Source organism: Schistocerca americana, chromosome 6 (genome assembly GCF_021461395.2).
Source record: "Schistocerca americana isolate TAMUIC-IGC-003095 chromosome 6, iqSchAmer2.1, whole genome shotgun sequence".
In the NCBI taxonomy this organism is placed as follows: Eukaryota; Metazoa; Arthropoda; class Insecta; order Orthoptera; family Acrididae; genus Schistocerca; species Schistocerca americana.
The window spans coordinates 9,598,521-9,617,968 of record NC_060124.1 but is presented as its reverse complement, the minus strand read 5'-3'; the positions used below and the strand labels follow the sequence as shown (position 1 = coordinate 9,617,968).

The following is a 19,448-nucleotide window of genomic DNA, read 5'->3' as shown; positions in this document are numbered from 1 at the left end:
GAGTGTGCAGGGACTAGATGTAGCCAGAAAAGGCTGCCAGGTGCAGCATCGTGAGGCTGTGGGAGAGGGAGGGAAGTGGGAGAAAAGGGAGGGCAAAGGAAGAGGGGGAGAGAAGGGGAAAATGGCTGGTGTATGCTTTGGCTGAGAGTGGCACACTAAGAGGATGAGGGCATGTGAATTGGGAGGAGATGTAGGGTAGGGGTGGAAACTGTTGGGTAAAATGTTTGGGAACAGTAGGATACTGTGGATAGAGGCTGGAATAGTTTCAGGAGCAGAGAATGTGTCGTAAGGATACTTTCCATCTGCACAGTTCAGAAAAGCTGGTGGACGCACCACAGTTTGGCGGTGGCTATTCATCCTGGTGGACAGCTGGTTGGTAATCATACCAATATAAAAAGTTCAGCATTGATTGTAGAAGAGCTGGTATATGATATGGCTGCTTTTGCAGGTAGCCAAAGATCTATTGGGGAAGGATAAGCCTGTGACAGGACTGGAATAGGAAGTTCTGAGTGGGTGGATTGGGCACAGGTATATGATTGCTATGGCAAGGGGTTGGGACTGAGATTCCGTAGCTATGGAGTAAAATGTTGTGGAGATTGGGTGGGCCATGGGACACCAATTTAGGAGGGGTGGGATGGATGTTGAATAGGATGTTCCTCATTTCAGATAATCAAAACTCCAACAGAGAATGTGGTTCAGTTATTCCAGCCCTTGGTGATATTAGGTGACAAAGGGGGTGCTTCCTTGTACCTGGTTCTTGGGTGGGGTTGGGGGGGGGGGGGGGGGGATGGAGGGGGGATATGGCACAGGAAATTTAACTTCTGGACTAGATCCGAGGGGTCGTACTAGGCAAGGGAGTTCGTGTCACTGCAGATATGCTGTTCCCGGGTGGCCAGGCTGTATGGGATGGATTTTTTGATGTGGAAAGGATGACAGCTTTTTTGAAATGCAGGTACTGTTGGTGGCTGGTGGGCTTAATGTGGACAGAAGTGTGGAAGGAGCCTTCATAGAAGAGAAGATCAATCCCCTGGAAGATGGCACTCTGGCACCTGGAGGATAGGAGAGGAGCTGTTTAGGTTGTGAAGGAAACAGGATAGTCTAGATCATTAAGATATCATCAGTGAACCTGAACCAGACTAGAGGTTTGGGGCTATTGGAGCTGAGGAAGGTTTCCTTTAGATGGACCATAAACAGGTTGGCGTAGAAGGATGCCATGTGGGTGTCCATGACTGTGCCGCAGATTTGCTTGTATACCTTCCCCTCAAAGGAGAAGTTGTGAGTTAGGATAACATTAGTAAGGTATATGAGGAATGAGACAGTGGGTCTTGAGTCTGAAGGGCATTGGGAGAGGTAGTGTTTTTAGTTGCGACAAGGCCATGGGAATGAGGGATTTTGGTGTATAGGGAAGTAACATGAATGATTATGAGTAGGGTTTGGTATTTTTGAGGTGGGAGGATAGATTTCACGCAGTACATTTCATGTAGTGGTCAGTGAGAGCCTAAATTTTCTCAGTGGGGGCACAGTAATCAGCTACAATGTACAATGGGTTGTCCAGGATTCTTGGGTTTGTGAGTTTTAAGGTAGTTGGGCAGAGTGCCATAAGAGTGAGGAGGGAAATGGATTCAGGAGAGAGATTCTGGGATGAGCCTAAGCTGCCAATCTAGTCACTGTATGTCCACCAGGCAGCACTGACTCCTCTCTCCCCACCCTTACTGTGCTATCCCCTCCCCTGCCCCACACTCCGGATTGCTGCATACATTAGATGTGACACCATGTGTTCTGGCCAGAGCAGCCAGAGATAGCGATCCTGTGTGTGAAGTTGCTTGCTTGTGTGCGTGTGCGTGTGTGTGTGTGTGTGTGTGTGTGTGTGTGTGTGTGTGTGTTAATTTTCTTTTCTGCAGAAGGCTCTGGCCAAAAGCTAAAAGTGTAACAATCTTTTCGTTGTGCCTGTCTACAACCCTACATGTCATCTTTATGGTGGTTAGCAATCTATCATTTTCATAATATTGTTGATATTCGTTAATGTTTGTAATATTACTCATCAGCTGTCATCAATTCACAGCTTTTTATATGTTAAATTAAGTTTTATGCATTTGGATTGGATATTTACCTTCCAAATGTGTATGAATACTGTGTGATGCAGTAAAATGGTGTCAACTAAGCTGCCTAGGTAAATGCGATTTCCCCATCCCAGAAAGGAAAGCACAGGGAAAAACGGGGGAGGGGTATGTCAATAATGTGTCTGTATTTTTCTGCTGGTTTTTCTGTTGTTATCAATTATGCAGCACTAGTAATCTTTATCTGTATAGCCTACTCTTGTCAAAGGTCATAAAATACCAGTCATAAAAAACTGAAAAAATAAGAAGAAACTATTTATTTCTGTTCCAACCATAAAACAGCATGGATATGAGAAATATATGCATGCAGTTGGTAGGCGACTCACAAAGTACTGAGCAGGTCTTCTGGCACTGTCGAAACTTGGTGTATGCATTCTTTCTGTGAGGCATAGACTCTGCGTATCAGTGTGGCCTTGAGTTTTTTCATAGGAGTTAATCACAGGAGGTGCCTTGATGTCTGCTGCAAAATGACAATCCAGTTGTCTGACCACTAAGGCAAACCTCATGGAATCTGTAGGTATTCCAGTGTAATGGAAACATGCTGTTGCTTGTGCAAACCACAGTGCAGGGTTGTGCAACCAGAAAGTGGCAGTCACATGGCAAGTTTGTACACTGAAGGAATTGTCATGGTCGGTTCATGTGTCATCTTGTGAACTAATTGTATGGAAGTTCTTGCATTTTCTGTGCTGTTCACACAGGCTAATCATGTCAGGGTCACCAGATCAAGAAGGATAAGGTAAGATCCATCCAAGTAATTTAACTATATGTGTGTTGTAATATTCAACCTGTTTGACACATGAACTATAACTTCTGTGCACTGTGGAAAATAGCTTTATTTAGTATGACACAGGAAAAAAAAAATCTCATGAGGAGAACACAGTTAAGAGAAGTGTCACATGTGAGTAGGAACAGTGCTTTTGAAGAGTAATGAATACGTAACTAAGTGAGCTATTGACATCAATGAATGTGGTAATATCAAGTCAGAGAATAAATGTAATTGTCAATGCTGGAATACAGTGCCTCTGGTGACTGTTGCATAAACACTTTAACTGCTGCAGTAAAAAGTGACACAGCAATATTGACAATATTTTTGAATGAACAAGCCTATCTTTTGATCTTTGAGCTTGGGCATTCGAAGTTCATGTGCTCATACCTTGTCTGCAATGTGATACACTTGGCCTACAGTTAATCATCAGTATGAACTTATGTTTTAGCAATTTCTTTCTGCTTGCACTTTGTAGTACAAGCAGTTAACTGCAATATGGTGCTAATGAATGACATTGCACACAACTGTATCTGTAATTCATCAAATATGACACACCATAATGTTCTCTGTTGTATATCTGGTTATGATTATAATCCAAGGCAAAATAATTGTTCTGTTGCAAGACCTTCATCTGTATTCATGCACCCATTGAATCCTGGAGCAGTAATAGTACTGGACGGTATTCCAGTTTACATTTTAGGATGTCAAAGACTCATGTAAATGTATATGACACTGTTGAGCATCATTAGCTTTTATTTCCTAAGAATTGTGAATACTCTAAACAATAACTGCTACATGGGAGAAGCTGTAACCTCATACCATGTAAAAATGTAGATACATGCAGAAAATTATGTAAACTTATCAAGCATGATATGTCCATGTCTGTATCAGAATATGAGATACAATGGCTTTTACCTATCTGTGGTCAGCTATTTGGTCACTCACTGAAAATATATGGAATATGAATACGTACTCTATCAGTGGCAGACAATACTCTTTTTCCAGCAACTTTGGACTGAAATGCAAGTAGCCCAGCAAAACATTTGTAGAAACTCATGCACCCTCTTTTTGCTTTGATGGTGCTATTGCTAGAGCTGTGGCTCATGATGATTTTCCCCAAGTAATGTTATCATTATTTGGAAAATTAGCCATACTATACATTGTATTTTTGCAAAATTCTGCTTTACATAATATGTTCTACAAAGAGTTGCACAGAGCTAAATTATAGTTTTACAATAGCACTGCTTATTAAAATAAATATCCATGCAGACAATTAGTGGTAGTTACCATTGTCTTATTCATTGTTGGCAGATGCATTAGAATGCAAACGTGCTGTTAAATGGCTTTGTGACTACATTATGCACCAGTGTGGTCGGCCACCACCTGCTCACTCAAAGGACTTACATTCTGCAATTGTGGCAGCGTTCCAATGTGCAGGAGTTTGGCTTGTTGCCCACCCATATCTTCTACAGGATAAAGAGAGCCTTACAAATGTCCTTGAAGTGGTCGAATTAGGAATTTCAGGAACGAAATCTCAGGTATGTGATCTCTGTCAGTGCTAAACAGCCTGTTTTATGTAATTTATGTTAAAAAATTTAAAAATTTATTATATTAATAAATTATTCATCATAATATGAACAATTTGGTGAAATTTTGTTAAAAAAATGCAGTGTGACCCACAATGAAGAAAGAGTGATAAAGATGCTGCAGCAGTTGTATCACCAGAGAAGCATAGCAGTTACAGACAATAATATTAACAGAAAACAGTATGAAACTTCATACTTTCAGTTTTACCCTTCCCAAAAGGCATTATGAGAAGAAGAGGGATATAAAAAAGGAGGGCATTAGACAAATAGGTCATTTCCTAAGCAACCAAACATGTGCACTTACTTTTTTTTTTTTTAGAGCAGGCACAAAACAGTGTTTTCAGTCTGACTGGGGTGATGCATTGTCTAAAGTGCAATAAGTGAGATAAAACAGTAAGGGATGAAAATACGGGAGGAGCAATGGCTAAGAAAGAGGACAGCAAGAGAAAGGAATAGAACACTAGAGAGACCTCACCTTTCCGTGCACAGATGTAGAAGAGTGTTCCACACAGCTAAGTACATGGTGGGTGGCAGTAGGCTACCTCTTCCTCTTTTTGGTCAATTCAGATGATCAGTAGATATGACTTGTTACCCGAACTAGAGTCTGATACATAATCTAAAGGAATATAAGGTATGACAGACGGTGTTAGAAGTCTCAATGATATGTCAGCAGTAGAAAAGCAGAACAGAGCACAAAAAGAAAGAGTCCTGTGGGTAAGTCATTTGCCCTACCCCCTCACCACCCCCTGCTGGAATGTGAGTACAGACTCTTTACTCATTACAGAATTATAGAACACTTTTAGAAACATTAGTAGATGATTCCGCTATTTTTGCAATCCTAGCATAACATGTATCTCCACAATAAGAAATATCATAGCTTTAGCAATCACTGCTTAACTTATATTTCCTTGGTTGTCATGGAAAATTGAATTGCTTCCTTCAGTGCAACTGCATTTTTGCACTTCCAGACACAAGGCAGATGGTAAATTTTGCAGAACTGGGCTGAAACAGAGTCTCCAGTATTTTTCCCTGTCAATTACACATATGCTATTATGGGTACAGATCCATTGCATGGAGACTACTCAGTTTTACATAGCAGATTGTTTGAATGGTCCCCAAAAAATGCAGTCATATTGAAAGTTTACTTGTTCCAGTGCAGCACAATCTTTGTGTAAAATTGTCAGTCATCTGGTGAGTAAGACATATTTTCTGGAACATTAATACACACATATAGAGTGACCGTTATTGAACTATATGAAATAAAATCATCAAAACTTCTGAACAGTTTGCATTAGGACATTCAAACTGCACAGTTGGCTGCGGGGCATGATGGGAATTCATATGCGCAGTACGGTTTGATTTAGCGACGAAGCCCACTTTCAGCTGGATTGGTTCGTCAATAAGCAAAATTAGCAAATTTGGGAACTGAGAATCCTCATTTCGCAATTGAGAAGTCTCTTTGACCTCAATGGGTGACTGTGGTGTGGAATATCCAGTCGCAGAGTAATTTGTGTGATATTCCTTGATGACATGGTGACTACTGAACGGTACATGAAGGTTTTGGAAGATGAATTCATTCCCGTTATCCAAAGTGACCTTGATTTCGACAAGATGTGTTTAATTCAATACAGAGCTCAACCCCATCGAAGCAGGAGAGTGATGTCCGGGAGGAACATTTTGGGGACTACATTCTGGCTCCAGTGTACCCAGAGGCCACTGGCTGGGCCTCAATTGGCCGCCATATTCTCTGGATCTGAGCATGTGTGACTCTTTTTGTCGGGCTTTATTAAAAACAAGATGTACAGTAATAACCCAAAAACCATTGCTGAACTGAAAACGGCCATTTAGGCTGTCACAAACAGCATCGATATTCTGACACTTCAGTGTGTCATGCAGAATTTCGCTATTCGTCTGTGCCACAACATCATCAATGATGACAGGCATATGAAACATGTCATTACCTAACTCCAAATTTCTGTAGTGACTAATTTTTTTCCAAGAGCATAATCATTTAATATCAACATAAAAGAGCCCAGTCGAGTGCTCTATATTTGTGAAGAATTGCACAATTTTTTCTTTTTTCTCCGATCTCAGCATGACTCCTCATCAGCTTCAGCTGCCTGCTGAAAGATTGGAACATTGGAGAAAAAGAACAGCTTTTAAATTCTTACCAGAGAAAGCCTTTTGGACACGTTTTAATGCTTCACATTTTAAATTTCAATAGCGGAATTAGATTTCTGGGTCTGATCTATAATTTACATAGTTGCACATTTAAAAAAGTTAAAAATCAGATCTCAAAAGGCCTTAAGAAATGATCTTGTGAAGTTGACACATCTTGATTAGTATAATTCTACAAGGCATTTATTTAATCCTAACTTGAATGTGGTTGTGCAGTATATGGAACTGCATGATAAGCTTACTTAAAGATGTTTTACACTTAAAGATGTTTTACACTGTGATGTATTGTGAAACTTTGAACACTTGTGAGTGCCGTGATAAATTAGTATTGTTATTGTCAATTGTAGGCTTAAACTAAATTGTGCTCTTTTAAAATTTTTAAGGACAGTAAGCCTATGTGTTCAAATCAATCTTTCTCTAATTTCATTGTACAATTGTGTGAGAAATAGATTAGTTTCAGAATTTTTGGATGCTTACATAACTCTATATTCATAAGTTAGTGGTACGTGTGTTTTGCATGTGTAATTTAATTCATCACAAATAAGCATTTGTGGTTCACACTTCAGCCAAAGTGTATATCACCCCTGAATTTCACTGTATATCAACACAAATATATGTGGGTTTTTGAGAATTTTTGGAAGCTACCATTGTCCTTTGTCTAATGTATGAGCAATTTGTAGCAAATCAGTGTTTGTGATCTAGTTACTGTAGCAGATTTTCTAACTAACATTTTGTTACGGCGTAAAGTCATGCACTGGCACGTCAGTCAAGAATGATAGAGAAGAGATGGCTGTGAGAAGAGGTCAGCCAATCGCACACTGACTGACCATCCCTCCAGGATGACAATGCGACAGCAGCAGCCCCTACTTGAAGAGGACATAAGGCCCATGCCAGATGGTGACGGCCCACTTTGATAGCACCATCAACGTTAACCACTTCGTTAGGGATCTCTATGTAGTTCAGACTTTTATTTGTCTATTCTGAAGAAGACTGATTATTTTGTATGTCGCCCTTTGCTTGTGACATATATAGCAAAGTTAAGTATTGTAATTGTCTTCTTGTAATAAAACTCGTTAATATGAGTTTTTTGATTGTTTGTCAAGCGAACCAAGTATGTGGGCTCCGTAGACACAACACATTTTTTGTTATACAGGGTGTCCCATTTATCTTGATCACCCTAAATAACTGTTTGTCCAGATGCAAATAACAAAATGTTTCAAGGAAATGTTTTGTAACTGTCAGGGGTACATTAATCATCATGATTGCCTTCGTTGTAGCTTTGTTTTTTTTTTTTACAAAGATATCAATAACGGTATGATTTTTTAAATGACACCCTATATTTTATATTCAGTAATTCATTTCCTCTCCTAAAGACCTATTCAAAAATGTATAACAAGTGTACCATTCACTGATACACAACATTATTAATTACGTAACACAACATTGACTTTGAGCCCAGGATCACAAACTCGCCCACTTGCTGGAGTTGTCAGAAAACAAATGAAAACCAAGTAAAAACATAACAAAAAATTTACTTTGACTCTTGTGTAACATTGCTCAGGAGCAGAACATTCAAAGGTGCTCAAAGTGGTGACCAATACACTGGTGCACTCGTTGAATGAAATAATTATATACTGCTCCCAGTGTTGCCTGCTGAAGAGAATTACAAGCAAGCATAACACATTTGTGCATGTTCTCTGGAGTTGTTGGAATATCGTGATAGATAATGTCTTCAATGCATGTTGTTATTATGTTGTTGTGGTCTTTAGTCCAGAGGCTGGTTTGATGCAGCTCTCCATGCTACTCTATGCTGTGCAAGCTTCATCATATCCCAGTACCTACTGCAACCTACATCCTTCTGAATCTGTTTAGTGTATTCATCTCTTGGGTCTCCCTCTACGATTTTTACCCTCCACGCTTCAATGCATACCCAACGAAAAAAGTCCAGAGGATTTAAATCAGGAGACCTAGCAGGCCAAGTAACTGTTCCTCCTCAACCGATCCATCTGGCAGGATGCCTTCGGTTCAGAACACGACTTGCAGGCAAGGCGTTATGTGCTGAACATCCACCATGTTGATACCACATAAGCATTCTAGTTCTTAGTGGCACTTCATCCAGAAGAGGCGGAAGAATTCATCTAAGGAAGTTGGCATACGCTGTGCCGTTTAGACTACCATTGATGAAATAATGGCCAGTAATTGTAGTACCAAGCATCCCACACCAGAGGTTAACTCTCCATTGACACTGATGTTCCACCTGTCTAAGCCATAGTGAGTTGTCGCTGGACCAATAATGCATGTTCCTTGTATTTACCTGTCCTTTGTTTAAGACGGAACATTCATAGCTAAATAGAACATTGGAGAAGTAGTTCGGGTAGGCGAGGATTTTCTGATGTGCTCACTGACAGAACTGTACACGATCCTGTAAATCATTCCCATGTAACTCTTGATGTTGGTGTACATGGTAAGGATGGAACCAGTGACTTGTAAAAATATGATGTACATTGTTTTTAGGAATGCCAATCTTGTGTTCAAGCTGTCGTATGCTCACATGTGGATTCAGAGCAACGGAAGCGAGAACAGTAACTTTGGTAGCTTTGTCTGTCTGTGCGAGTGCTACAATGATTGTATTGTCGTAGGTTGAAACTTCCCGTTTCCTGAAGCGTTACAAGAAGATGAGAAAACATCAGTCGGGAAGGTGGGTTCTTGTCAGGATATCGCTCTCTGTACAGTTCTGCTGCCTGCATAGCATTTCACCTACCTTCAACAACAATAAAAGAAATGTTATGTCAACTCAGTTTGTAGGAAGGACAGTCTTTACTGTGTGCCTACTCTACACAACAGTATTTAAAAGGACTAAAGTACTGTACTAAATGTACCCGTACATAAGAAAACTGTATTGCAGTTACTGTTCTGCTAACTTACACTCCCCATAGATGAGTAGCATTCCTCCCTCCTCTTCATTGGTGTACATTCTACTCACACAACTCTTCAACTGACAGTGGTTGACAGAATGACGGGTGTGCAGTCTACTTATGTTTACATTTGTCCTCTGTTAATGTCAGCACATGGATGTGTTCCATTACCCCGAGTACCTGCACTATGTGCTGGGAGCGTCAACGTCAGTGTTGTGTTATGTAATTAACAACGAACGTTGTGTTTCAGTGAATGGTACACTGTGATACATTTTTGAATAGGTCTTTAGGAGAGGAAATGAATTACTGAATAAAAAATACCGGGTGCCATTTAAAATAGTCATACCACTCTTCATATCTTTGTAAAAAACAAAGCTACAACAAAGACAAGCATGCTGATTGATGTCCCCCTGATGGCTAAAGAAATATTTGCTTGAAACATTTTGTAATGTACATTTGGACAAACAGTTTGGTCAAGATAAATGGAACACCCTGTCTATAGTTTTCCCTTAAGATGAGTAGCCATATATATTATCTGCATATTTTGTAAATTAACTTGATTGTTTGCTGACAACTATAATTAACATCAAAACATTTTAGAAAACTAGTAATTTTTACCACAGGTTTCTGTGTTGCCTTAATAGAAATCTCGTTTTGTGTCTCTGCTTCAATTCGTATAGTGAAATAGCAACTTCCTAGCTCTACAGATTAAAAGAGAATCAGCAGGTTTAATTTGTTCACTGCTTTGTAATGCATTGCACCAGCCAAAATGCAGCCCTCCCCCCCCCCCCCCCCCCCCCCCCCCCCCCCCCCTCCGTGAATGCTGTTCTCAATCAGGAGTGAGTTGGTTGACTTTCGTAAGCAGCTGGAAATTGCCCTGTCTGCTATCAAACGATTGACAGCCGATACAAATTGGTGTGTTGGAAGAGCTCCCAATGGAAGAGCTCCCAAAAGCTGTACACCTGTGATGCATGTACCAGAGGTACCTTTGTCAGAGTGTATACGACCCGGGACCACTGAGAGATCCAGGAAAAAGCCCGGGAATTTTTTCATCCGGGAAAAATGCGGAAATTTTTTAGAATTCCGGGAATTTTTCAATGTTTTAGTTTTCAGTTGATTTTTTGTAACATTGACTGGTAAGAACCAATACTCCAACAAAGGATATTGCTGTATCTCACTACTGCAGAATAATACTGCAGCAATAAAACATGGAAAAACAAAAAAAACTAAGTTGTCAAAGAAATGCGCCGTATACAGCAACAAAACAAAGTGTTCACACAACCATCTGCCAACAACAAAATGTGTCAATGGCTTTAGGAAGAGTATGCAATGCTTCTTACCAACAAACTGCTTCCGATGAGCGTGATGTCACAACTGTTTATATTAGATTTTGAGTAATTGCGAACGAGTGCTTGTGCAGTTGAGTCGTGTATGAGTAGTACCTTCTCCCACTTCTAGCTACAGAAGTGTGGCAGTTAGCTGTATAAGCAATAGCGGCAAGCAGCCAGATGCTACCTGAAAAAAATTTTACTGGCGTGCCTAAGTTGTCAGATTCATGCATGTGCAACAGGCCTGGATATAGGGGTCGGGGGGCAAACCGGGATATCTGCCCCGGGCGGCAATTTCTGTTAGGGGAGGGGAGGGGGGGAGGAAAGACCCTGTTTCACAAAGTGTCTAGCATCCAGCGTGCGTCGGTCTGTTGATTATTCATATGATTTTGAATCGCATCCTTGTTGAATAACAGGTAAGAAAGATTATGTATTATCTTCTCGGTGTAGTCAAGAAAATGAAATTTTGGCAGAAAATTTTTTGTCAGAATGCTACACTGTTAAGGGCCAGTTGTACAGTCCCCATCTAGCAGCTGCTAAAGTTCTATTCTGGGAGTAGCATGGAAAACACGTTGTATGAACACCTAATAACGCCTAACCAGAGAATAAACGCGGGATAACTAAACCGGTGATTGTGGCATGGTTAGTCAAGTTAAGTGGAGGATAAGTTTTAACCCTAGCAGGAATAGTTATGGAATTAGTAATGACAAGATTGTTTGTTAGAACAAGGAACATCACCCGCTCTGCCTGTGAGTGGACATGTGGCCGCTCCTTCATCAAGGTCCGAGCAGGCACACGGGGGGAGGGGTTTATTAGTTATTGGGAGCTCCAATGTTAGGTGGGTGATGGAGCCCCTTAGGGAAATAGCGGAAAGGTCGGGGAAGAAGGCCAGTGTTCACTCTGTCTGCTTGCCGGGGGGTCTCATCCGAGATTTGGAGGAGGCCCTGCCGGCGGCGATAGAGAGCACTGGGTGCACCTGACTGCAAATTGTTGCTCATGTCGGCACCAATGACTCCTGCTGTCTGGGTTCAGAGGTCATCCTCAGTTCGTATAGGTGGTTGGCGGAATTGGTGAAAGCAGAAAGCCTTGCTCGCGGGGTGGAATCAGAGCTAACTATTTGTAGTATCGTTCCCAGAACCGATTGCAGTCCTCTGGTTTGGAGCCGAGTGGAAGGCTTAAACCAGAGGCTCAGACGATTCTGCGGAGATCTGGGGTGCAAATTTCTCGACCTCTGCTATCGGGTGGAGAAATGTAGGGTCCCCCTGAATAGGTCAGGCATGCACTACACGCCGGAAGCGGCTACAAGGGTAGCGGAGTACGTGTGGAGTGCACATGGGGGTTTTTTAGGTTAGAGAATTCCCTCCCTAGGCCCGACAAGACGCCTCCTGAGACGCGGCAAGGTAGGAGTAGGCAAAATGCAACAGGGAATAACAATATTAATGTGCTAATAGTAAACTGCAGGAGCGTTTATAGAAAGGTCCCAGAACTGCTCTCATTAATAAACGGCCACAATGCCCATATAGTACTAGGGACAGAAAGCTGGCTGAAACCAGACGTAACCAGTAATGAAATCCTAAACTCAGATTGGAATGTATACCGCAGAGATAGGCTGGACAGTGAAGGGACAGGCGTGTTTATAGCGATAAGAAGTGCAATAGTATCGAAGGAAATTGACGGAGATTCGAAATGTGAAATAATATGGGTGAAGGTCATGGATAAAGCAGGCTCAGACATGGTAATTGGATGTCTCTATAGGCCCACTGGCTCAGCAGCTGTTGTGGCTGAGCACCTGAAGGATAATTTGGAAAATATTTTAAGTAGATTTCCCCACCTTGTTATAGTTCTGGGTGAAGATTTTAATTTGCCTGATATAGACTGGGAGACCCAAACGTTCATAACGGGTGGCAGGGACAAAGAATCCAGTGAAATTTTTTTAAGTGCTTTATCTGAAAACTACCTTGAGCAGTTAAGCAGAGAACCGACTCGTGGCGATAACATATTAGACCTTGTGGTGACAAACAGACCCGAACTATTTGAAACGGTTAACGCAGAACAGGGAATCAGCGATCATAAAGCGGTTACTGCATCGATGATTTCAGCCGTAAATAGAAATATTAACAAAGGTAGGAAGATTTTTCTGTTTAGCAAAAGTGACAAAAAGCAGATTACAGAGTACCTGACGGCCCAACACAAAAGTTTTGTCTCAAGTACAGATAGTGTTGAGGATCAGTGGACAAAGTTCAAAACCATCGTACAATATGCGTTAGATGAGTATGCGCCAAGCAAGATCGTAAGAGATGGAAAAGAGTCACCGTGGTACAACAGCCGAGTTAGAAAACTGCTGTGGAAGCAAAGGGAACTTCACAGCAAACATAAACATAGCCAAAGCCTTGCACACAAACAAAAATTACGCGAAGCGAAATGTAGTGTGAGGAGGGCTATGCGAGAGGCGTTCAATGAATTCGAAAGTAAAGTTCTATGTACTGACTTGGCAGAAAATCCTAAGAAATTTTAGTCTTATGTTAAAGCGGTAGGTGGATCAAAACAAAAGGTCCAGACACTCTGTGACCAAAATGGTACTGAAACAGAGGATGACAGACTAAATGCCGAAATACTAAATGTCTTTTTCCAAAGCTGTTTCACAGAGGAAGACTGCACTGTAGTTCCTTCTCTAGATTGTCGCACAGATGACAAAATCGTAGATATCGAAATAGACGACCGAGGGATAGAGAAACCATTAAAATCGCTAAAAAGAGGAAAGGCAGCTGGACCTGATGGGATACCAGTTTGATTTTACACAGAGTACGCGAAGGAACTTGCCCCCCTTCTTGCAGCGGTGTACCGTAGATCTCTAGAAGAGCGTAGCGTTCCAAAGGATTGGAAAAGGGCACAGGTCATCCCCGTTTTCAAGAAAGGACATCAAACAGATGTGCAGAACTATAGGCCTATATCTCTAACGTTGATCAGTTGTAGAATTTTGGAACACGTATTATGTTAGAGTATAATGACTTTTCTGGAGACTAGAAATCTACTCTGTAGGAATCAGCATGGGTTTCGAAAAAGACAGTCGTGTGGAACCCAGCTCACACTATTCGTCCACGAGACTCAGAAGGCCATAGACGCGGGTTCCCAGGTAGATGCCGTGTTTCTTGACTTCCGCAAGGCGTTTGATACAGTTCCCCACAGTCGTTTAATGAACAAAGTAAGAGCATATGGACTATCAGACCAATTGTGTGATTGGATTGAAGAGTTCCTAGATAACAGAACGCAGCATGCTATTCTCAATGGAGTGAAGTCTTCCAAAGTAAGAGTGATTTAAGGTGTGCCGCATGGGAGTGTCGTAGGAGTGTTGCTATTCACAATATACATAAATGACCTTGTGGATAACATCGGAAGTTCACTGAGGCTTTTTGCGGATGATGCTGTAGTATATCGAGACGTTGTAACAATGGAAAATTGTACTGAAATGCAGGAGGATCTGCAACGAATTGACGCATGGTGCAGGGAATGGCAATTAAATCTTAATGTAGAGAAGTGTAATGTGCTGCGAATACATAGAAAGAAAGATCCCATATCGTTTAGTTACAATATAGCAGGTCAGCAACTGGAAGCAGTTAATTCCATAAATTATCTGGGAGTAGGCATTAGGAGTGATTTAAAATGGAATGATCATATAAAGTTGATTGTCGGTAAAGCAAATGCCAGGCTGAGATTCATTGGAAGAATCCTAAGGAAATGCAATCCGAAAACAAAGGAAGTAGGTTACAGTACGCTTGTTCGCCCACTGCTTGAATACTGCTCAGCAGTGTGGGGTCCGTACCAGATAGGGTTGATAGAAGAGATAGAGAAGATCCAACGGAGAGCAGTGCGCTTCGTTACAGAATCATTTAGTAATCGCGAAAGCGTTACGGAGATGATAGATAAACTCCAGTGGAAGACTCTGCAGGGGAGACGCTCAGTAGCTCGGTACGGGCTTTTGTTAAAGATTGAAGAATATACCTTCGCCGAAGAGTCAAGCAGTATATTGCTCCCTCCTACGTATATCTCGCAAAGAGACCATGAGGATAAAATCAGAGAGATTAGAGCCCACACAGAAGCATACCGACAATCCTTCTTTCCACGAACAATACGAGACTGGAGTAGAAGGGAGAACCGATAGAGGTACTCAAGGTACCCTCCGCCACACACCGTCAGGTGGCTTGCGGAGTATGAATGTAGATGTAGAAGAAACAGGGACATCACACAAATTATGGAAGAATATGACGATTCCAAATTTATGTAAAAAATTTGTACTACTACTTTTCGATCTCATGCTTCAGAAGCTAGAGTGTACGAATGAAATGTGAAACTATTTCCTAAAATTAAGCTTTTTTCTTGTAGTAGGCCTAATAGGCATTTGATATTGGTACTTCGTGATTATATTCTGTCGTATTATAAAAATGACCATAGTGCAGAGAGTGGCATCTTCCTCTAAATGTTTGGAAATGTAAAATTTTGCACTTCATAGAATGGAAAGAAAAGTAGTATCCTATGCCTATAATATCAGTGAGTCATTGTTGGAGTTGGCTAACTCATACAAATACCTGGGTATAACACTTTGTAGGGATACTCAATGGAATTATCTCATAGGTTCAGTCATGGTTAAAGCAGATGGTAGACTTTGGTTTATTGGTAGAATATGGAGGAAGTGCAGTCAGTCAGTCTACAGAAGAGCTTGTTTACAAATCACTCGTGCAACCTATCGTATAATATTGCCCAACTGTGTGGGACCTGTACCAGATAGGACTAACAGGGGATATTGAACATATACAGAGAAGGACAGCATGAATGGTTACAGGTTTTTTTAACCCATGGGAGAGTATAGTAGAGATACTGAAGGAACTGAAATGTCAGATGGTTGAAGACAGACATAAACTGTCCCAACGAAGTTTATTAACAAAGTTTCAAGAAGCGGCTTTAAATGATTACTCCAGGGATATACTAAAACTCCCTATGTGTATTGCTCACACAGCGATCATGTGGATCAGATTAGAATAATTACTGCACGCACAGAAGCATTCAAATAATCATTCTTCCCATGCTCCATATGTGAATGGAACAGGAAGAAACCCTAATAACTGGTACAATGGGACGTACCCCTTGTCATGCACCTCGCGATAATTTGCGGAGTATAGATGTAGATGCAGGTGTAGATAAGGCATCCACTGTGGCTCTTTTTGCTGCTTAGTTGTTAACATACAGTAAAGTCACTGCTGAAGTTTACACACAACTATTTAGACACTGGCAACATGCATCAAAACTGTTCCTGGTCAGAGTGCAAGAATGTCCTGTTGGCTTTGGAATGATAAAGGTCAAGATTTTTATCTAGGACTGGAGTAGGTCATCATCTTCACTAAGCAACAGGCTCAAATCAGTTTTAGAAGTGACAAAATATAAGAATATTTTAAAATGCATTTTTAACTTTGTTTTAAATGAACAGAATGTTTCTACTATTTTATGTACTAAAACTATGTTCTTATCAGTAACCTCTAATCTTTAGAATCATGTAAAGGGATTAGACAGGGGTGGCTTCTGTCACTAGTTCTATGTAACACCTATGGAGAAAAATATGTTATAAGAAAAAGTCATCATACCTGGACAGGTGGGATCCAGATTGGAAGACAAAGAATCAGTAATTTAATATTCAGTGGTGACACCATGTTGTGCACAGTATCACAAGTGGAATTGAAAGAATTATTGAACAGAGTTGAGAGAGAAAATGGAAAACTTGGGTTGTCAGCGAATAAGGAAACAACCAAGATCATGATAATTGAGAGAGATGAATCACTGCCAGCTCCTGATGTACTGTCAGAATAAGAAGAAGTTGATCACTTTGGCTCCCTGAGCTCAGTGGTTCAGGAAGATGGTGGCTCTTCACAAGAAGTATGGTATAGAACTGCTCTGGGTAGGGATGCTGTATTGAAGCTGACAGTGATTTGGAAAGACTGAGCTCTAACCAGACTTACTAAATTGAGAGTGCTGAAATCTTTGGTGTTTCCAGTTTTCCTTTATGGTGCTGAATGTGTTCAAAAAATGAAGGGAACCATAAGAGAATTAATGCTTTTGAGATGTGAACATACATGCAGTTGCTGAGAATATCATGGATGGACAAATAAACCAACAAATCAGTCCTTCAAGAACTCAGAGTGGAAAAGAGGTTCTCTAGTATTTGTTTCCGGAAAATCCTTTAGTTCTTTGGTCACAGTGTTCGACAACATGAAGATAACTTGGAAACATTCAAGACAAAGTTGAAGGGAATGGACTGCAGGGAAGACCACTGAGTTGATGGATGGACCAAATAAAGGAAAATACAAAGCAAACATGAGGTCAGCTAATCCAAGATGCAGAAGACCGGGAAAAATGGAGACATCCTTTTAAGAGGATTCTGTAATGGGTCCCCAAGAGTGTTGATAATGGGATCAATGAGGCAGATAGCTTGGGTTCCACCATTATTTTTCCAACTGTGATTTTGAAATTCCATGGTTTAAATAGGGTATATGAAGTGAATCTTTAAGCCATCTATAGGGCGCTTGACCAGATTAGAAGTCACCCTGGTGATTAATTTATCATCTGGTAAATCTCTCTCTGTGATATGCACTCGCCCACTCAATCAGGAACTGAACTTAACAAAGACAGTGATTAAAAATATCCGTGACACCATTCTGAACCTCAAGATCCAAGAATAGGAAGGGCAGTTCTGTTGACTACCAGGGTATGCGGGAATTAGGGTCAGTGGTATTGTAAATTTTGCAAAGTTGCCCACGTGGATAGCTCTGTGCATATTGTTATCTTTATGATGAACAGAAAAAAATATGAGTCAGTGAGTAAAAGAATGATCTTGAGTAAAGAATGATTCATACAGCTGGTAGTAAAATTCAGTTCTTTAAGTTCTGACAGCTGTAGCAAGTCACTTCACTAAAATATTAGAACTTGAGTTACAAGCAACTAGCAGAGAGACAGCCTGTCATGCAATCATGGTACAAGTCGTTCCAAATAAAATGATTCTCATTAGATTGAGAGTGGGCCAGCACCCTATGATACATGGCAGCATTGTTAAAGAAAAGGAACACCAGTATGTGAAGCTGGCAATAAAACACCATCTGTACCTCATATTTTTATGTGGTGTGCTCTATTTGATGATAATACCTTTGATTCTGTGCCCATATATATGATTATTCTGTAAAAATTGTCAGCTTTTCATATTAACATGAGCTGAAAGACTTTATTTTAATTCCAGGGATTTACAGAAGGAAAGTAACATAGCAGTAATTTACTCTACAGTAAGGCAGTGCCTATTTTTACTGTATACACTGCTGAGCCTTGTGTTTCATGATAGTATAGCCACTTTTGGCAATGTATGACTGTAAATTAGAAATGCTTTCAGAAATAAAACCAAATAAATCAATACAGAGTCTGATATTTTGAGCAAGAGCACATCATACAAATCATATTTGCTTCCTTTTGATCATGCTAAAGAATGTAACAATAGTAGCATTCGTGAGATATGACATAATGGAAGTAAACCTTTATCAAGAATTATGTTTTGCAGTAGTTGATTAGTGGTTTTACATGTGAGATTCGTGAAAACAAAGGAGCAGTGTTCAATGCTGAACTAACCAGAACAATTAATGAAAAACCACTCTAGTTGCTGCTGAGAATTTTATTGAGTCCATTACGTGTTCCGGTCTTTATATTAGGTCATTTTAAGTGGTTCTAAAAACTACCATAAATATGGTAGATATATAAACATTGTATATAGTAGGAGATGAGAAAACACAGCTTGCATATGTATAATGAAATTGCAAATAGAGTATAAAACTGATGTTATGCTGTAGAGAAACAACATTCAAATGATAAAAGTGAAGGCCAGCTGGATTTGAATGTTATGTGCCCAATGATATAATGAGAAACATGGGTATGTCAAGATTTTATGACTGTATAACTTGTTACATTATAAGTATTCTTTGGGTTTAAGAAGATTTATGTCTTGGCACATTTGAAAATTCCAAATTGCATGTTTTACAAATAAAAGACGAAAAAAGGATTAAAAATAGTTGCAGTGGGTGGGGCATCCAAATGTAGAATTATGTCCTCCAGTGTACAAAAGTTGAACCACAGACAATTGCAGAAATCATTATCTTAGCTTGGACACATTGTGGACTGCCTACAGAGCATGTTTAAAAACTTCTAGGTACAGCTATGAATTAGTAGATTGACTTCAAAGGAATTTATCAATGCTGTGGTAGCAGATTTCCAGCTAACTGTTGCTTTTAAGTTTGCAGAATCAGCACATGAATTAACTAATAACCAGAATTTTATATTAACCATATTTTGCAGGAAACTGTGTGTGTGTGTGTGTGTGTGTGTGTGTGCGTGTGTGCGTGCGTGCGTGCGTGCGTGTGTGCGCGCGCCCGCGTATGTGTGCATGCCACTCAAACAATTACGTAAATAAAAAGGGCTTGTAAAGTTAGTTTCCTGCTGTGTAAACATGTGATAAAATGTGTCTTTGCAGTAATGAT

At 40.4% G+C, this 19,448-nt stretch overlaps 1 protein-coding gene across 9 annotated transcripts in view; it reads left to right on the top strand.

Annotated features, from left to right (window-relative positions):
• The window catches only part of LOC124619295 (ral GTPase-activating protein subunit beta), a 370,359-nt gene that overhangs the window by 247,462 nt on the left and 103,449 nt on the right, over window positions 1–19,448 (top strand). For all 9 annotated transcript variants that reach the window (XM_047145577.1, XM_047145575.1, XM_047145576.1 and 6 more), the window contains one exon: window positions 4,195–4,421. In XM_047145577.1, the coding sequence (XP_047001533.1) occupies window positions 4,195–4,421 (227 nt within the window). The remainder of the gene's footprint in view (window positions 1–4,194; window positions 4,422–19,448) is intronic.